Here is an 18,395-nt window from a genome sequence, read left to right as displayed (position 1 = left end):
TTGATGTACAGAAGTTTTTAATTTTTATGTAGTCAGTCTTACCTACTCTTACCTTTTTTCTTTTGTTACCTTGCTTTTAGTGTCATAACCAAGAAAGCATTGCTAAATTCAATGTCATGGATTTTTTTGTTTTATTTTATTTTATTTATGATTATGTTATGATACTATCACTTTAAAATATTAAAGATGTCTTTTGTGGGCTGGGGTACTGACTCAGTGGTAGAGCACTTGCCTAGTATGTGTGAGGCCGGTTTGAGCACCACATGTAAATAAATAAAATAAATGTCCATTGATACCTAAAAATAAATAAATAAATGGAAAATGAAAGATAGTCTTTTGTAAACTTCATGGTAACCACAAAGCAAAAATACATAATAGGGCTGGCTGGGGTTGTAGCTCAGTGGTTGAGCGCTTGCCTAGCATGTGTGAGGCACCGGGTTTGATTCTCAGCACCACATAAAAATAAATTTAAAAAATAAAGGTATTGTGTCCATCTATAACTAAAAAAAATTAAATACATAATAAACAAGCCAAATATAGTAAGAAAGAAATTAAAACATACCAGGTACAGTGGCTCACACCTCTGATCTTACCAATTTAGAGGCCGAGGCAGGAGGATCACAAGTTTGAGGCCAGTCTCAGCAACTTATTGAGACCCTGAGCAACTTTAGTGAGACCCTGTCTCAAAATTTGAAAAATAAATAACCATACTTGTGTCAGATGAAGTAGACTTTAAATCTTAGGCAATAAAGATTAATAAGAAAGGTCATTATATGATAGTATGAGCTGAACATGGTTGCACCACACCTATAATCCCAACAACTCCAGAGTCTGAGGCAAGATGACCATAAGTTCAAGAGAAGCCTGAATAATTTAATGAGACCCTATCTCAAAATAAAAAAGTTCTGGAAATAACTCCATGGTATGGTTCAATCCTCAAATCAGAACACACACACACACACACACACACCAAAAAAAAAAAAAAAAAAGATAAAGGAGTCAGTTCCACAAAAGGAAACAACAATTGTAAATATATATGCACCAATATATATGAAGCAAATATTAATTGACCTAAAAAGAGAGAGACTCCAACACAATAATAACTGGGGACTTTTACCCCCCACTTTCTGTAATGGACACGTGATCCAGACAGAAAATCAATAAAGAAACAGCAGAATTAAATTGCATTCTAGACTAACACCGAAGTACTCAAAACCCTCTATTTCCTTGTTTATTTTCTGGGTTCTATTCTATTCACAATTGAAAGTAAGATATTGAAGTCTCCATATAACTGTAGAACTGTTTCTCTCTCTAACTCTGTCAAGGTTTGCTTCATATATTTAGAACTCTGTAATTTGTATATTATAAAAGTATAAATCTTGGTAAATTTCTCCTTTCATTATTATATAATGTCCTTCTTTTTCTCTCATAGCAGTTATAGACTTAATATCTATTTAGTCTGATACTCATGTATCCCCTATATCCCTTGTTATCCATCTGCAAGAAAAATCTTTTTCTGTATTTTCCCTTTCAACTTATGTACATCTTTAGATCTAAACTGAAAATCTACGCCTTGCATATAGTGGGGTCCTTTTTTCTTTAAATCTATTCTGCCAATCTGTCTTTTTGATACCAGGGATTAAACCCAGGGATGCTTAACCACTGAGTCACATCCCCAGCCCTTTTTTTTTTTTTTTATATTCTATTTAGAGACAGGGTCTCACTGAGTTGCTAAATGCCTTGCTAAATTGCTGAAGCTGGCTTTGAACTCAACATTCTCCTGTCTCAGCCTCCCAAGCCGCTGGGATTGTAGGTGAGCACCACCTTCACCCAGCTAGTCTATGTCATTTGACCATAGCATTTAATCTATTTGCATTTAAAGTCATTACTAGCTGGGGGCAGTGGCATAGGCCTGTAATCCCAGTGCCTGGGGAGGCTGAGGTAGAAAGAGGATTGAAAGCCAGCTTTAGCAATTTAGAAGGCCCAAAGCAACTTAGAGATACCCTTTCTCAAAAGAAAAAATGGAAAGGTTTAAGGACATGGCTCAGTAGGGGCTAAGCATCCCTGGGTTCAATCCCTGGTAGAAAGAAAGAAAGAGAGAGAGAGAGAGAATATGAATAATAAAGAATGCATTATTTCCATTTTACTGTTTGTTTTCTGTATATTGATTGCTTTTGTCCCTTAGCTCCTTCCTTACTGATTTTCTTTGTTTGGTTGATTTTTTATTGACATACATTTTCCTTTCATCTGATTATGATAAGTAAACATTTTAAATTTGAATTTAAAATGAATTTTAAGAAAATTCCATCCAGTTGTTTCACCTTTTGGGATTCCATGTAGTTTCAAAATCATTATTTAGTCTGTTTTCTTAAACAGACTATATTATGGAACGGAAACTGAGTCCCAGCATCACATATCAGTTTGTTTCCAAATCTATGTCTATTGATCTTTCCACAGTCTTAACCAGTCTACCTTTCTACTATGTAGATGACAAAATTAATAAATCTTTGAAACCCAAAATTTGAGGAGGGGCAAGAATATTAATTATATAGGAGAAACAATGAAATGGAAAATACTAAGTAAAGAGATGAAAACACTTTAATAGAAAATTTTAAAATGATCCATGGACATACTCTTTGGAGGTGTAAGAGAAAACTCCAGACTTTACCTTTACTGGACTCTTATTACAACAGCAACAGAAATAATTAGGAAAGAAGGGAGTCCTTTGAAATACCATAAGCAATGACTTTGGAAATCATTAAGTACAGCAGCCTTTTGGTCCCCTTTATACTTTGAAAAATTACTGAGGACCCATGAAGACTTTGTGTTTGAATGGATAACATCTATCAGAATTTGCCATATTAGAAATTGCAATACACAGTTCAGCCAGGTACAGTGTGCCACTGTAATCCCGGTGACTCAGGAGGCTGGAGCAGGAGATCGCAAATTCAAAGCCACCTCAGCAACTTAGTGAGGTTCTAAGCAACTTTTGAGACTCTTTCTCAAAAAATAGTCCCTCTATGAGTTTATTATAGTGAAAAACACAGTGACTCCAAATCAGTACAATATACAGCAATTCATCATCATTGGTTTTATGACCTTAGTGCAGATATCAACATGGTAAGAAAGGTAAATAACACTTTAATATTCTAGAAATAGCTTTGACCTCACAAAAGGTATCTTGGGGACCACTGCTTTCTGTGGATTACCACTGTTTCAACATATTCTAAAAGATTTTCCTGTTGCTGTATATTACGCTGGTCTCTATTGCCTTAGGACAGCTTGTTCTCAGAAGGCATCTGGAAAAGATGTTCCCTTTTATTCAAATTAGGAACCAGAGAATGATCTAAATGTACTGGAGAAGTTGTTGAAGAGTAAGGGTTCTCTCTAGTTGTGAATTTAGCCTGGTGCTTCTGTCCTCTTCATGTACCTTCTGCCATTGTATTGTCAGTTCTGTGCCTTCACAGCCTGTTTCTTGAAGACTGCTGGACCTAGTCCAGTAGTCTGGAATGCTCTCCTGGCTTCTGTACTATGTCAAGTTACCTGCTGCAGATTTCTTCTCATATGTCCTAAAGGCACTTCAGGCTCAGAGTGCTTAATGGGGAAAAAAAAAAAAAAATCACCTCTTTCAATTAGTCTCACCTGAAAAAGAGAATAATACAAATGAAAGCAAAAGGTAAATCTGTACCCATTCCTCCATTCATTCTATAATAATAATATTATAAGTGGCCTTCAGCAGGTCATTATTTACTCTTCTTATATTCCTCAAATTCAGTAAATCACAAAGTTTTGTTGTTTCATCCCCAAATGGAATCTGATTGTCTTTTATTCCTCATGCTCACTTTGTTTGCATCCTCATCTTCTCTCATCTCTTTTTTTTTTTTTTAAATTATCAGGGATTGAACCCAGCAATGCTTAACCACTGAGTCACATCCCCAGCCTGTTGTATTTTTTATTTTGAGACAGCATCTTGCTAAGTTGCTTAGGGCCTTGCTGTATTGCTGGGGCTGGCCTTGAATTTGGGATCCTCCTGCCTCAGTCTCTCAAGTCATGGGGATTATAGGCATGTGCCACCAAACCCAGCCTTATCATGTTTTATCTAGACTATGATATTAACTTAAAATTGCTGGGCACAGTGGTGATCACCTGTAATCCTAGTGGTTTGGGAGGCTGAGGCAGGAGGATCTAGAGTTCTAGAGTTCAAACTCAGCAACAGCGAGGCACCAAGTAACTCACTGAGACCCTGTCTCTAAATAAAATACAAAATAGGGATGGGGATGTGACTTAGTGGTTGAGTATTCCCAAGTTCAATCCCCAGTACCAAAAACAAAAAATAATTACTACAAATCTAAATCACTAGTCCTGTGTTCCAGATATAATTTTTTACTTAATGTCCAGATGTATGTCTGAAAGTGAAATATAAAACAATTCTTTTTTTAGTTGTAAATAGACACAATACCTTCATTTTATTTGTTTTTATTTTTATGTGGTGCCGGGGATCAAACCCAGTGCCTCACACATGCATGCTAGGCAAGTGCTCTACCACTCATCCACAACCCTAGCCCCGAAATATAAAACAATTCTGAACATTCTTCCAGATAGCCTATTTGTTAACCCATTAAAACACAAGTTTTCAATTTTATGAATATTTCAATGAAATAAATACAGGTTTATTAAAATAGAATAGAAATCATAGTCTAGAGCTTATTAACTAATACTGTTGATACTAATAATTATATTGTTTTTATATAATTATATACTATATTTAGGTTGTTTTCATAGGTATTCCACATCTGTGGCAATGGGACAAAACGGGTTAGTGTGGCTATCTATTCAATTGCCCAAGCAGAATCTTGGGAGTCATCCTAGGCTGCATCTATATTCTTTCTAAAATCTCTGGGGAGTAGCAGAGCTTTACCAATTGACTGATGAAGATATGAATAAGTAATTTGTCTCAGACCTGCTACAATGTAAGATTTTTAATTGAACAGTAAAAAGAGAGACCAACTTTCTTTTCTGGGAAGACTATTTTTTGAAATTAACTAGGCAAATCTGTGTTTTCCCCTACTTATTATATATATATAGATTCATTTGTTTGTTTTTAGTAACAACAGCATAAGTCTTTCCTCTACGTTGTTTTCTTGAATTTCATTATGCTTGACATAAAAACTTTCAATTATGGGGATATGGGGAAGCTGAATGAGTTATAAGTAATTTAGATCAGTGGTTCATCCCTAAGAATCTAAATATTTTTATGGGAAAAAGAGGAATGTACATAGTTTTTTGTTTTGGTACTGGGGATTGTACTTTGCCACTGAATATAGCACTAAGCTACATTCTCAGCCTTTTTAATTTTTTATTTTGAAACAAGGTCTTGCTAAATTGCTGAGGACCTCACTGAGTTGCCAAGGCTGGCCTCAAACTTGTGATCCTCTTGCCTCCCAAGTTACAGGGATTATAGGCATGCACCACCACACCTGGCTATGTATAGGTTTTTACTGTATTCATTTGTTTAGTTTCTCTGTTCATAAAATTCCAACATCTGGTAACCACTGAGACTCAAAGAGATCACACTACATATCCAAGGTCACAAACATATTTGCCTTAGTTATTTCCACCCCTGTGCTCTTACTCTTTTCTTCTATCATGAAATTAATTTGTAACCAGCAAAAAAAAATTAATCCCATAGGATAAGGAATTATAAGCTTTCACTGGGTGCGGTGGCATACGCCTGTAATCCCAGTGGCTCAGGAGGCTGAGACAGGAGGAGGATTGAAAGTTCAAAGCCAGCCTTAGCAATATCGAGGCACTAAGCAACTCAGTGAGATCCTGTCTCTAAATAAAATACAAAATAGGGCTGGGGATGTGGCTCAGTGGTCAAATGCCCCTGAGTTCAATCCCTGGTACCCAAAAAAAAAAGTTATAAATAGATAATTTCTGTCCCCTTTCTTTCAGTAGTAGAAATTATGAGTGTCTTCTATTTGCTAGACTTTGTGCTAGGTAGGCCTTGAGGATGCAATAGTGAACAAAACAATTCCTGTCATCATAGGGCTTATATGGGCAGTACAGGCACTAAGCAAATATATGTCAAGTATTGATAAATGCTGAGATTTTTTTTCATAGCTTTATTTTATTTCATTTATTTTTTATGTGGTGGTGAGGATTGAACCCAGGGCCTCACATGTGCGAGTCAATCCTTTACCACTGATCCACATTACCAGCCCAATAAATGCTGAGATTAAATCAATAGGATAGGGCTAGGGCTGTGTGATGCACTGGGTTTGATCCTCAGCACCACATAAAAATAAAATAAAAATATTGTGTCCACTTATAACTAAAAAAATGTTATTTTTTAAAAAATCAGAATAGGATATAAAAAGTGACCTATCTAAAATACAGATTTTTCATTCATATTTTCCCAAAGAGGTATGTCAGCAAAGCATGATCTCAAAAGTTTAAGGGAAAAAAAAAAGTGCTGAGAAAAAGGGCTCGGGCTCAGGATATAGCTCAGTTGGTAGAGTGCTTGCCTTCAATGCACAAGGCCCTGGGTTCCATCCCCACTGCCACAAAAACAGAAAAGGAGCTCTTAAAGAAATATGCTAAAATACGGGCAAGAATTATTTCTGATAATGACATTATAGATGATTTTTCAATTACGCTTTTATATGTTTTTCCAGAATATATTGCTTTTATTCTTGGAGCAGAAGAGGGTACTAATGAGGTACTATTTGCATTGATGTACATATCAATAGGAAGAAAGCCACCTACAGGCTTCCTCTCCTAGTGTTTCCTCTCCTGGGACTTCCTCACAAGGCATCTCTCATGTGATGTTGTGAATCCTTCCACTTTCTGAGAAGGCCTCTGCTTCACCTTCAGCATGATCATTATCTGAAGATTCTTGCCAAAGTCTTAAAAATCTCCAACTTGAGCAAAAGCATTTTGTCATTCATCTAGGATTAGGTGATCCTCAGTGTTTGAACCAATGCTATATGTGTAATTTTTGTAGAAGGTGTAGAAAATCTCTCGTACATAATCTTCACATGGCAATATCTTCTTTTTTAATTAATTTATTTCACAACATATATATCACAGCATTTCAGGCAAACCTGATCTAACTCAGTTCTGTTGCTATATGTGTTGTGAACTCTTGTGAAGACTGTGGGGGCAAGAGCAGAGAAAATACATGAAGCAAATTTAAGTCCTTCTAGTGGAACAAGGCCAACTCCTTTACCCTCACCACCCTTTCTGCCAGTCAGGAGAGTGTCTGGTACCTTGCTCAGGCTATACCTCAGCTGCTACAACATCAGGAATAACAGAAGAGGAGAAAAAGTAGGAAAAGCCTGAAAACAGTACCCATGATGAGACTGGGCCCCAGGGCTGTAGAATTCATCAAATATGTGTTAATAAAAAAGCTTTTTTATAGATAAAGTTGTAAGATTTCCCATAACTCTAGATTTTTCAACATTCTTTTAAAGATCAGAGTTGCTGATGAAACCCTAAAGAACTGAATTTTCTGTGTTAGACAAGTATGATCCTTGAAAACAGGAATATAGCCTATCCAACATGCCAAGAACATAAGAAGATACCGTGTGTGTGTGTGTGTGTGTGTGTGTGTACCTATCCCCTTTTCCCACTCTGATACCCTGTCACTGCCTTAGTGACAGAGCCAACAGAATAATATCCCTTCCTTGTTTCCCTTCTGTTTTTATCTGTAGTTATCTTATTTATATACTTATTTCTAGAGATGTAGGGACACTTTACATTTTTTTTAAAGAGAGAGAATTTTTTAATATTTATTTTTCAGTTTTCGGTGGACAAAACATCTTTATTTTATTTTTATGTGGTGCTGAGGATCGAACCCAGTGCCCCGCGCATGCCAGGCAAGCGCGTTACCACTTGAGCCACCTCCCCAGCCCCACTTTACATTTTTAAGTTGGTAGTTGGGCACACTTTCTTTTTAAGTAATTCTTATGTAAAGATGAAGAATTGAGGAATAATAAGGAGAAATTTTTTGTACCTCTTTGTCTTGCCTTTTCTTTTGCAAGTCTCTTTTCCCTCCTTCCTTTTCTTCCAATTCCTTCCTTCTTAGATCAGGCAGCAGTAATGTAGAAACTTTGATATTATTCATAGCCCTTCTGTCCGAATAGGTGAAGTCTACTTTCAAAGTTAACTATAATGAATGTGCCTGTGGAACATTGGTTAAATAATGCTTTTGCAGTTAACTGTTCTGCCTGGTAGTTTGCTTTCTTTCCTTCACTTCCTTCTATTTGGCAAATCATTCCTTATTCAGAAGACCTTAGTCAAAAGCTCAAATGTAATAATTACTTTGTTACTTTTCTGATTCTCCCAGGCAATTAGTGATTCCCACTACAGGATTGTCATAACCTCTCTAGTAAACTGTACTATTCTATTTTATTATTATTTGTTGATGTGTTTCTCATCCCACTATGAACTTTTAAAGGGTAGGAAGTGTATCTTCTTATGTTCTTGGCATGTTGGATAGGCTATTGCCTGTTTTCAAGGATCATACAGGTGATTATCAATCAGGTAAGCATGGTATAAATCAGAATGCAGTTACTGTCACAGAGAGTGAAGAAACCAATTCTTGTTGTGGAAATCAGCTACATCTAGGGTTCTCTAGGTGTAGTAAAGTTCTTTGTGGGTTTTCACCTGGGCTTTGTATATTAATTAGCATTTCACCTGGGCCTGGAAGGATGGGTACGAGTTATAGAATTAATGGTATCTAACGTTTTTGACTTGTAGTATCTGTATTAGAAATAGTTTAAGTTCATAGAAGCTGTACTGTTTGACATGTATTCCACAGCCTTAAGTACTTTAGCTAGAAGTAGTTCACCTGTTTTTGATTTTGAATCATTTAGTTTATTTACACAAAGGAATACATCTTTGGAATTATTCATGTGCATTCTGTCTCTGGACATCAGTCATAAATTAAGAATTATATAATTTAGAGTTAATATTTTGGAGTAAATATTTTCCATCTGAAGTTACCAACTAAAAGAAAACATGAAATTTGATGTCTTTCTGTTCTATCCCATTGATTTTCTTTACTCATTTTAGCCACAGACCCCTTTGCTTCTGTTTTTGGAAATGAATCATTTGAAGATGGATTTGCTGACTTCAGCACATTGTCAAAGGTAATCTGCAGTGATTAGTGGGGAAGGAGAATATATGTGTTTCCATCAAAGAAACAGTTCCTCCTTTAAATTACAGATTCCTTTCACAGACATTGCAACTTGATTGCAATAAGTTTAGCAAATATTGATTTCAGATAGAAATGAAAGAGAGCTGTAAACTATTTCTATACATAAAAAGACTGGTAATGATACAGACAATTATAATATGTTTACTCAATAACATTATATTTACTCTTCTATTTAAACATGTCTCTTCCAATTGAACTTTGTTTCCCTGTGTACTGTTTGTGTCATTAGCTGTTATATTTATTCTAACCGCTCCATATTGGCTACTTGATTTTATGCTCTGAAGTTGTTAGGGTGAGTACTAAAATGATTAATATACAAAGCCCAGTGCTAAATGTCCACTATATGTTTTCCAGCATAACTCTGGTATTAATTTAGGCTAAGAGAGAAGGATTCGTGTATGTCAGATTGACCCCCAAAGAACATTTAGCAATGACTAGACACATGTTTGGTTTTCACAACTAGGTAGAAGATGCCATTTCCATTTAGTGGATAGAGGCTAGAAGTGCTTTTAAACATTCTACAATGCACTGCCCAGTCCCTCTCAACAGAATTATGTCCAACCCAAAATGTCAACAGTACCACTGATAATACTGGCCTAAAGAGTTCTGAAGTCATAAAACCTTGAGTCATTATTTTAGAAAATGAATCTTTCATTAGTCCATGTATGGAAGGAGTAATCTTCAAAACCAAATTTAGACTTTTTCCATGAGAAAAGTTTGCTGTAAAAAATTGACTTTTGAGTTTGGTTTTATAGTTTGTCTAGATACCATTTTGTTTGCATTAAAATTAAATCTTTCCTTTATTTAAGTGCATTAGTGAGAAATCAGTAATTATTTTTTTCTTTCATTATCATCTGGCTGACTTGACCCTTTAAAATGGGTTGTGATTATTGCCTGAAGTTGAATAAGGCTTCTGTCCAGAGTTGGCTTGTTTTGGCGTGATCTGTTGCTCTTTATAATAGTGATGTTACAATTACTACTCATATAGAATAACTAAAGAATGATCCCATCTGCCCTTGAATGCAAAGGTTAAAATATCAGTGCTCTTAGAAATGAATAAAGCCACATAATACTTAAGTCATTTTTCTGCATGTTCTGTGACTATGCACAGTTTGCTTGGAGATAGATGTCTTACATATATTATATATATAAAATCGTGTAAATACATTTCTTTTTACAACAAAGGCGAACAATGAAGATCCTTTTAATTCAGCCACATCAAGCTCTGTCAACAATGTGGTCACTCCAAAAAATGTGTTCGATGAAACATCCATCAAGAGTGAAGATGTACCCCCAGCACTGCCACCTAAGACGGGAACTCCAACAAGACCCTGCCCACCACCACCTGGTAGGAGAGTTGGTGCCTTTCCTAAATCAACTCAATGCCTTTTCTCCTGAAAAGTATTATGCAGATCTTACTTAACATACCTGTATAAAAGGCAGTGAACAAAACAAGTCAAACACATAGCAGAAGCTTGCTGACTTCAGTATAGAATTACAGTCATGTGCCTAAGAGGCCAGCCTCAGCCTGTGTAACTGATATGAACTGACATGAGCTTTCTAATAAGAGCTCTTTTATTCCCCCTTAATCATTTCGGAGAGATAGTAAATGGAAAAAAGGAAGTGTAGATGGAATCTCTTTTTAGAAGATCATTGATTACCATTTGAATAGCAGTTTCCTATACTTTGGTGTTTTAATTAACTTCTATAAGAGAAAAAAAAAATTCCTACACAAGGTAAAGTCTTTCTTAAATCCTTTAATGTAAAAGAATATGGCTGCTGGTATCCAGAATTCAGCAATATAGTAGTTTAAAAAGAAGTATTGCCTTTCTTAAAGGAAAATCTTATTTTCAGCTCACTTTAAAGACTCTTTTATAATAGTGATCATTTGGTGGGGAGAGGTCCAAGAAGTTGTTAGTACAGATAATAAAGAGCATATAAAGTGGCTAAAAGGCAACCCCCTGTTGTGCTACTTACTAGGCTATTCTATGAGAAGACACATTTGACACGTTAGCTTTTTAGTTATATATCATTTCCTGGTAAATTTTCAATCTAATACTTATAGATTATTATTCTTGCCTTTTCCTAATAGCCTCTGCATGATATTTCTTGGGCAAATTATTTCTTTTTTTTATTTAAATAACTGGATGTACAGTTAATTATCTATTGAAAAATCAGGTAAATTATTTAAGTGGTTTCTGTCTTTTAAGGAAAAGTAGCTTTATCAATTGCTAGAAGTAAGGTCAGAATACATGAAGAAATAAGTAATTGTCAGTTTACTCATTTAAGCTTTTAAACCTGTATGATGCCAATGGTGAGGTTATTTTAAAGTCGTAAGTGAAGTAATATACTGGTGCCTTAATTAAAATTAAGAATAGAATCTTTTGAGTATACATCACTGGAGGAAGACCAAGGAAAAAAGGTGGTTTTTTGGAAAGAGCACTGATTGGGAACCAAAACACCTGGGTTCTAATTCTGGATATTCCCTGACTTGCTCTGTAATTTTTTTTCTCTGGTACTGGGGTTCAAACCCAGGACCTCGTGCATGCTAGGTAAGTGCTCTACCACTGAGCTATATCCCCAACCCTCACTCTGTGACCTTAAGTGTATAATTTCACATGTCTAACTCTCAGCTGCCTAAGTTGTTAGATGGTGACGGTAACTCTAATTTTGCCTGCTTTCATAGGATTGAGATTTGGGATTTAAACATCTTTTGTAAGATAAAATACTGATGGAAATAATCTATTATGATTATTTAATTAACCAGCTTAATGCATGTTAAGATAAAATATATTTGAAGATATTTTAACACCATTCTTACTATCTTTTCTTCAAAAAGTATTAAGTTGGGGCTGGGGATGTGGCTCAAGCGGTAGCGCGCTCGCCTGGCATGTGTGCGGCCCGGGTTCGATCCTCAGCACCACATACAAACAAAGATGTTGTGTCTGCCGAAACCTAAAAAATAAATATTAAAAAAAAATTCTCTCTCTCTCTCTCTCTCTCTCTCTCTCTCTCTCTCTCTCTCTCTTAAAAAAAAAAAAGAAGTATTAAGTTTAAGACTTTAAAATTGGAAAACTTTCCAGATGCAGTAGTGCACACTTATAATCCCAGCAACTCAGGAGGCTGAGGCAGGAGGATCACAAATTTGAGGCCAGCCTCAGCAACTCAATGAGACTCTATCTCGAAATAAAAAGGGCTGGAGACATAGCTCAGTGATAAAGCACCCCTGAGTTAAATCCCCAGTTCCAAAAAATAAAAAAAATAAAATCACAGAATTTGTTGGAAAGTGATACTGAACTAATAAGTGACTAACAGAACATCATACTGTTATTTAACCAAAGATTAGTTTGTCAACAACCACAAAGATACAGGCTTTGGTCTTCAAAACATTGTTTATTTTTAAGTTTGAAATATTGTAGATGTCAAAAAGTAGGCAAGGTTTTACCAAGATAGTTTTATGCTCGTAGATATTACAGAGAGAGATTTAGAGAAAAAACAGAGGAATTTTGCCATTTTTAAGGGTCATTTGCTCTTACTAGTGGGTGTCTGTACAAGTATCAGGCTAAGGTTATAACAACAGAAGCCATTGACATCTTTATTCTTTATCATTTTCCTCCTATTTTTGTCCTTTCCTCCCTCTCTCCTTGGGAACATGCTCTTTTGAGGTGAGGAATATGATTCCTGGCCTATTCCGCTCTTTGCTGTTTTTTTTTTTTTTTTTTTTTTTTAAGCTGTATCTTGTTGGAGTCTATTTGAGAGATCAGATTGTTGGTATGGCATTTAAGTCGATATAAAGAATATATTTCAGGTTCTCACCCCCATCCTCCACCTTTAATTCTTTAATGCTCCCTGTGTACATGTTCTTGTGTGCTTGTGTTTGCCATATTTACTGGTTGAGTTAACTGTAATGATTTTGATCCAGGGAAAAGACCCATCAACAAATTGGATTCTTCTGATCCCTTTAAAGTGAATGATCCATTTCAGCCTTTCCCAGGCAATGATAGCCCCAAAGAAAAAGATCCTGATATGTATTGTGATCCATTCACTTCTTCTTCTACTTCCACTACCAATAAAGAGGCTGACCCAAGCAATTTTGCTAACTTCAGTGCTGTAAGTACTGTGAATGGGCTGTTTGGGGGAAAATCTTTCCATTTACAATTTGAGAAGTTTTCCAAGACGACTTTGGAGTCTGCCAAATTTGTATCACTTCAACTAAATTTGCCAAAATACTAAAATAATCTTGCATTCTTCCCCCAAGCAAAACCTCTAATTCTGTTTTGATGGTTCTAAAATTTCTTCTTTGCACAAATGATTTTACTACTCTTAGTTCTTGTGTTATATACAAGTTGTTTTATAAACCTTCCTCTTGGTCTTGGTAACATAAATATAAGTAAAATCTTGACATATAGTTTTGCAGATGGTTATGGATGATGATGATGATTTAATGGACTATTGGAGAATAATTTACTATTTGCCCACTGGATGAATAATGCCAGTGGTGAGCTTGTGTATTTGTAACTGTGTTGTATGTGTGTGTTTGTGTATAAAGTTTTAATGGTTTTTGAAGACCACTCAGCAATTATTATATGAGAGGATAGAGGATAGATGCAGGGATTTTTTTTTTTTTTTAGTGCTGAGCATCAAATTCAAGGCCTTGTACACTCTAGTCAAGCAGTCAAGCACTCTTCCACTGAGCTACATTCCCAGGGATTCTTTGAATTGCATACCCTCAGCCCCATGACATCTTTTCTAAAATCTTAATGTATCCTGGATATGGTGGTGCATACCTATAGTTCCAGCTGTGTCTTTCACCACATAATTGTTACCACCGTAATTGTGAATATACATTAATTCACAAATATTCCACATATCCTAATATTGCCCCAAGATGGTGTAGTAATAAGCGATTTTTAAATCATACTAGCATAATTTTTTAAAAATAAACTTTTACAATAATAATCACACTCCACTTTTTTTGCAAAAAAAAAAAAAATTGGCATGAAATCTATGGTAAATAGGGTATTTGAGAAGCTAAGGTTGGAGGATAACTTCAGCCCTGGAGTTCGAGACCAGCCTGAGCAACAGAGCAAGACCCCAGCCTCCGAACCCCCTAAAAAAACGTTTATGAAATCAATTATTGTCAGGATCTAAACAATTTATAGCTCTAATTCACTAGCCTCCCGTACTTGCTGTGCATTCTCTCAGAGCTGACTAAAATAAGACCTTTAGAAACCATAGAAAGGTGCTATGATGGGCTAAGGAGGTAGCTCCAATGGTAGAGTGCTTGCCTAGTATGCATTAGGCCCTGGGTTAGATCCCCAGCACCACAAAAAAGAAAAGAAGAAAAAGAAAGGTGCTACGATAATGGCATTAGGCAGGGCCTGTAAGAGAGTAGAAATTGGGCAATCAGCTGGGCTCAGTGGCACTCCAGAGGCTGAGACAGGAGGATCACAAGTTCAAAGCCAGCCTCAGTGATGGCGAGGCACTAAGCAACTCAGTGAGACCCTGTCTCTAAATAAAATACAAAATAGGGCTGGGGTTGTAACTCAGTAGTTGAGTGCCCCTGGGTTCAATCCCCGGTACAAAAAAAAGAGAGAGAGAGAAGAAATTGGGCAACCAATCACAGAAATATCACTCTGGAAAGACATAAAGCAGTATCATAATATTCTGTTATTTAGATAAAATCAAGTCTTTTGCTTTTTAATAAAATTTGTAGAATAACTAATCGAAGTTTTATTTTTTTCAGGCTAAATGACCTCATTATCACTGCCTGTTCTATATCGAGAATTTTTCTTTATCTATCACTTTATTTTCTTGATTTTGGAAATAGAAGTTGTAATGGCCAGGTGACCCTGGCTACAGTCTGACTGATGTTTTCCTCCTTATTGTAACAGTTGGTCACTCAACCAGTTTTATTGCTGCTGCTATTTCTATTAGAAAGCAGGTAGGCAAACAGGCACAGTGGTGCACGCCTGTAATCCTAGCAATTTAGGAGGCTGAGGCAGGAGGATAACAAGTTCAGAGCCAGCCCCAGCAACTTATGAGACCCTGTCTCTAAATAAAACATAAAAAGGGCTGGGGATGTAGCTCAGGAGTTGAGCACCCCTGGGTTCAATCCCTGGTACCGAAAGAAAGAGAGAGAGAGAGAGAAAAGGTGGGCAAGAATCTGTGTGCAACTAAGGAAGGTGTACCACCCGGCTTTTTAATCTGTACTTTTAAGTTCTGATGGCTTCTGCTGAAGGTCAAGGAGAAAAATAGAAATCAATATTTCAAATATTGTAAAAAGTGGAGTGTCAGAATTATCCTGACCTTTCATTTCAGATGGAATTTTAGTTATTTCAAGCAGAGAATCAAGAATTGGCTTACTTAGAAGATTATAATTCTCTTAGTATAAAAAAATAACCTGTGACAATTTGTGGTATTTAATATGTTAAATAAAGTTTCAGAAAGCAAATCAAAACCTGGTTGAAATAACTTTCAAACAATAACTGAGGCATTTTACTTACTTCATACTCAAATCTCAGGATGGTGTAAATATAAAGTAGCTTGTCAGGATCTAAACAATTTAGAGCTCTAATTCACTAGCCTCCCGTACTTGCTGTGCATTCTCTCAGAGCTGACTAAAATAAGACCTTTAGAAACCATAGAAAGGTGCTATGATGGGCTAAGGACGTAGCTCAATGGTAGAGTGCTTGCCTAGTATGCATTAGACCCTGGGTTAACTGAGGCATTTTACTTACTTCATACTCAAATCTCAGGATAGTGTAAATATAAAGTAGCTTGTTATAAAAATATCCTTATTTTAATTTTGGAAGACTTGTTAAGTATTATAAATTTCACAAGTACTCTAATTCTTCTAGGAAAAAAACTACCATTTTCAAAAAGTCTTGAATATTTCTTTCATTTTATCCTTATAAAGTCCTCTTCTGTATGACAAGACTTGAAACCAAGTAGAATTTTATATTTAGTTTCTGCTGAAGTTGCTGTTTTGGTTGAATAAAAACATTTCCCCGATTAAATAATCATTAGTATTAAGGGTTTTTTTTAAAAACTGAGTCCAGAAGTTCTCAAAGCCTGAGAATATACTTAAATAATTCAATATACTTAAAAAAATAGTTTTGGTTCTTATCTTGCTTAGTATAACCAATACTCTTTATTATATATAGCAAAATCAGCCTATTTTTTCCTTCATAGTTTTTCTATACCTGAAAGTCTAGGATGAGGTGGAAAATTGCCAGTTGGCTTAAGTTAAAAATTATTTATAATGTGAGGATGCTCACTTAAGTTTAAATAGTAAATATTTTACATTATATCAGAAAGTCTATCCCTCTTCCATTTTTTAATCTGCTTATCTACTTGAAGTGTTTCTAAGTAATATTTTTAATATTTACTTTTATAGACAAAGTCTATAGATGGAATTTTTTAAAAATAAACCACAGTTATGTAACTGCTTAAAACTAAATTTATTGCTGAGCACAGTAGCACACACGTGTAATCCCAGTGACTGGAGAGGCTGAGATAGGAGCATGACAAATTTGAGGCCAGCCTCCGCAACTTAGCAAGGCCCTCAGCAACTTGGTGAGACCCTGTCTCGAAATTAAAAAGGACTGCTGGGGTGGGGGCTCAGCAGTAGAGTACTCACCTAGCACGTGTGGGATACTGGGTTCAATCCTCAGCACCACATAAAAATAAAGGTATCAAGGTATCGTGTCCAACTACAACTAAAAAAAAAATATATATATATATTTTTTTTTTTAAATAAAAATAAAAAGGACTGGGGATGTGGCTCGGTGGTAGAGTTCCTCTGGGTTCAATTCTCAGTACCAAACAAAAAATAAATAAATTTTGTTTGGGAGGGGTGGGGGACAAGTAAACAAGATTATATTCCCAGAATCCTTCAGGTGAAACAAGAAATTTTATTATGTTTTATTTATTTGAAAGTTTTATATAAACAATTTTTTCTTCTTTTTATTATTTTACTTATTCATTTAGTAATTTGTTCATTCATTATGTCTTTTAAATGGCAGTATCCCTCTGAAGAAGATATGATTGAATGGGCCAAGAGGGAGAGTGAGAGAGAGGAAGAGCAAAGGCTTGCCCGACTGAATCAGCAAGAACAAGAAGACCTAGAACTGGCTATTGCACTCAGCAAATCCGAGATATCAGAAGCATGAAGAATTATCTTGTCCTTTGTCTACAATACTCTTCTTCCTAAATATTGATGCTATTTACCATGTATATCAAAACTACCTGTGAGCATGGGAATACAAAAGGTTTGAGATTCCTGTAAATGTGACAAAAGTCTAGGTTTTTTCTTTTGTACTCTCAGATTTGACTTTTATTATTTCCTCTAAAAGCAGTAACCTAATCAGACAGCTTTACCTAGGCCCTTGTTCTGGTGTACATTTACTGTGAGCTTCAGCCTGCCTGTGCTACTTTTACTTGTAAAGCTAGAGCATCCAAGCTTCTGCCTTCTGGAATGTAGAGAAATAGTTTCACCCCATGCTACCTTTGTTCTGTGGTTATTCTGATTAGAGTCAGTGGAGTTTATAAAGTTTGCAGTATTCTCCCTTGATTTGAATGGTTGAAGTAGAGGAAGAGAACAAACATCGAATTTCTTTTATGATTGATATAAATTGGCTAGTACAAAGTACATTTTTGTATATCCTTGGAGTACAAATACCATTTAATTTGTTTTTTAGAGAAAAGGAAAAATATTTTGCATCAATCTACTCCACTATTGAAAAAAGGATGCTTTAGATTGAACGATTTTAACTTAAAACTTAAATTTTTCCTAAATAAAAAACATTAAAACCTCATGTGGAAATACATTTTTCTAAGACAATTTTCTGTGGATTTAAGGAATTTTAGGTCAACAGATACCTCTCCATAAATTTGCTAATTAACAAAATCAGTTTCTTACAAGTAAAGTTTGTAAGAAAATGTCCATTTTAAGTGCCAGATGTGAAGAAAATTTATCACTTAAAATGTACCCATCAGTATAAGGTAAGCACAAATCTTAATTAACATACAACTGTTCTACCTTTGCAGTGGCACTGTCCTCTTGAGTTCATTTAGTTTACTATTATACTTTTGCAGAAGAAACATTAGCAAGCTACAACTGGAAGGTACTTTAATTTTTCATGTATATTTTTGTTTTCTTTAATGAAGT

The 18,395-nt window shown here is 35.5% G+C and overlaps 1 protein-coding gene across 5 annotated transcripts in view; it reads left to right on the top strand.

The window, feature by feature from the left end:
- Window positions 1-17,955, top strand: part of Eps15 (epidermal growth factor receptor pathway substrate 15) — a 126,602-nt gene extending 108,647 nt beyond the window's left edge. For 4 of the 5 annotated variants that reach the window (XM_077803672.1, XM_077803671.1, XM_077803670.1 and 1 more), the window contains 4 exons: window positions 9,079-9,155; window positions 10,409-10,571; window positions 13,146-13,333; window positions 17,251-17,955. In XM_077803672.1, the coding sequence (XP_077659798.1) occupies window positions 9,079-9,155; window positions 10,409-10,571; window positions 13,146-13,333; window positions 17,251-17,397 (575 nt within the window). In that variant the 3' untranslated portion in view covers window positions 17,398-17,955. The remainder of the gene's footprint in view (window positions 1-9,078; window positions 9,156-10,408; window positions 10,572-13,145; window positions 13,334-17,250) is intronic. The other variant, XM_077803674.1, reaches the window with a different exon arrangement.
- Window positions 17,956-18,395: the final 440 nt, after the last annotated feature.

Source organism: Urocitellus parryii, chromosome 11, assembly GCF_045843805.1.
Source record: "Urocitellus parryii isolate mUroPar1 chromosome 11, mUroPar1.hap1, whole genome shotgun sequence".
In the NCBI taxonomy this organism is placed as follows: Eukaryota; Metazoa; Chordata; class Mammalia; order Rodentia; family Sciuridae; genus Urocitellus; species Urocitellus parryii.
The sequence above is the reverse complement of the archived record's forward strand: the minus strand, read 5'-3'. Positions and strand labels throughout refer to the sequence as shown.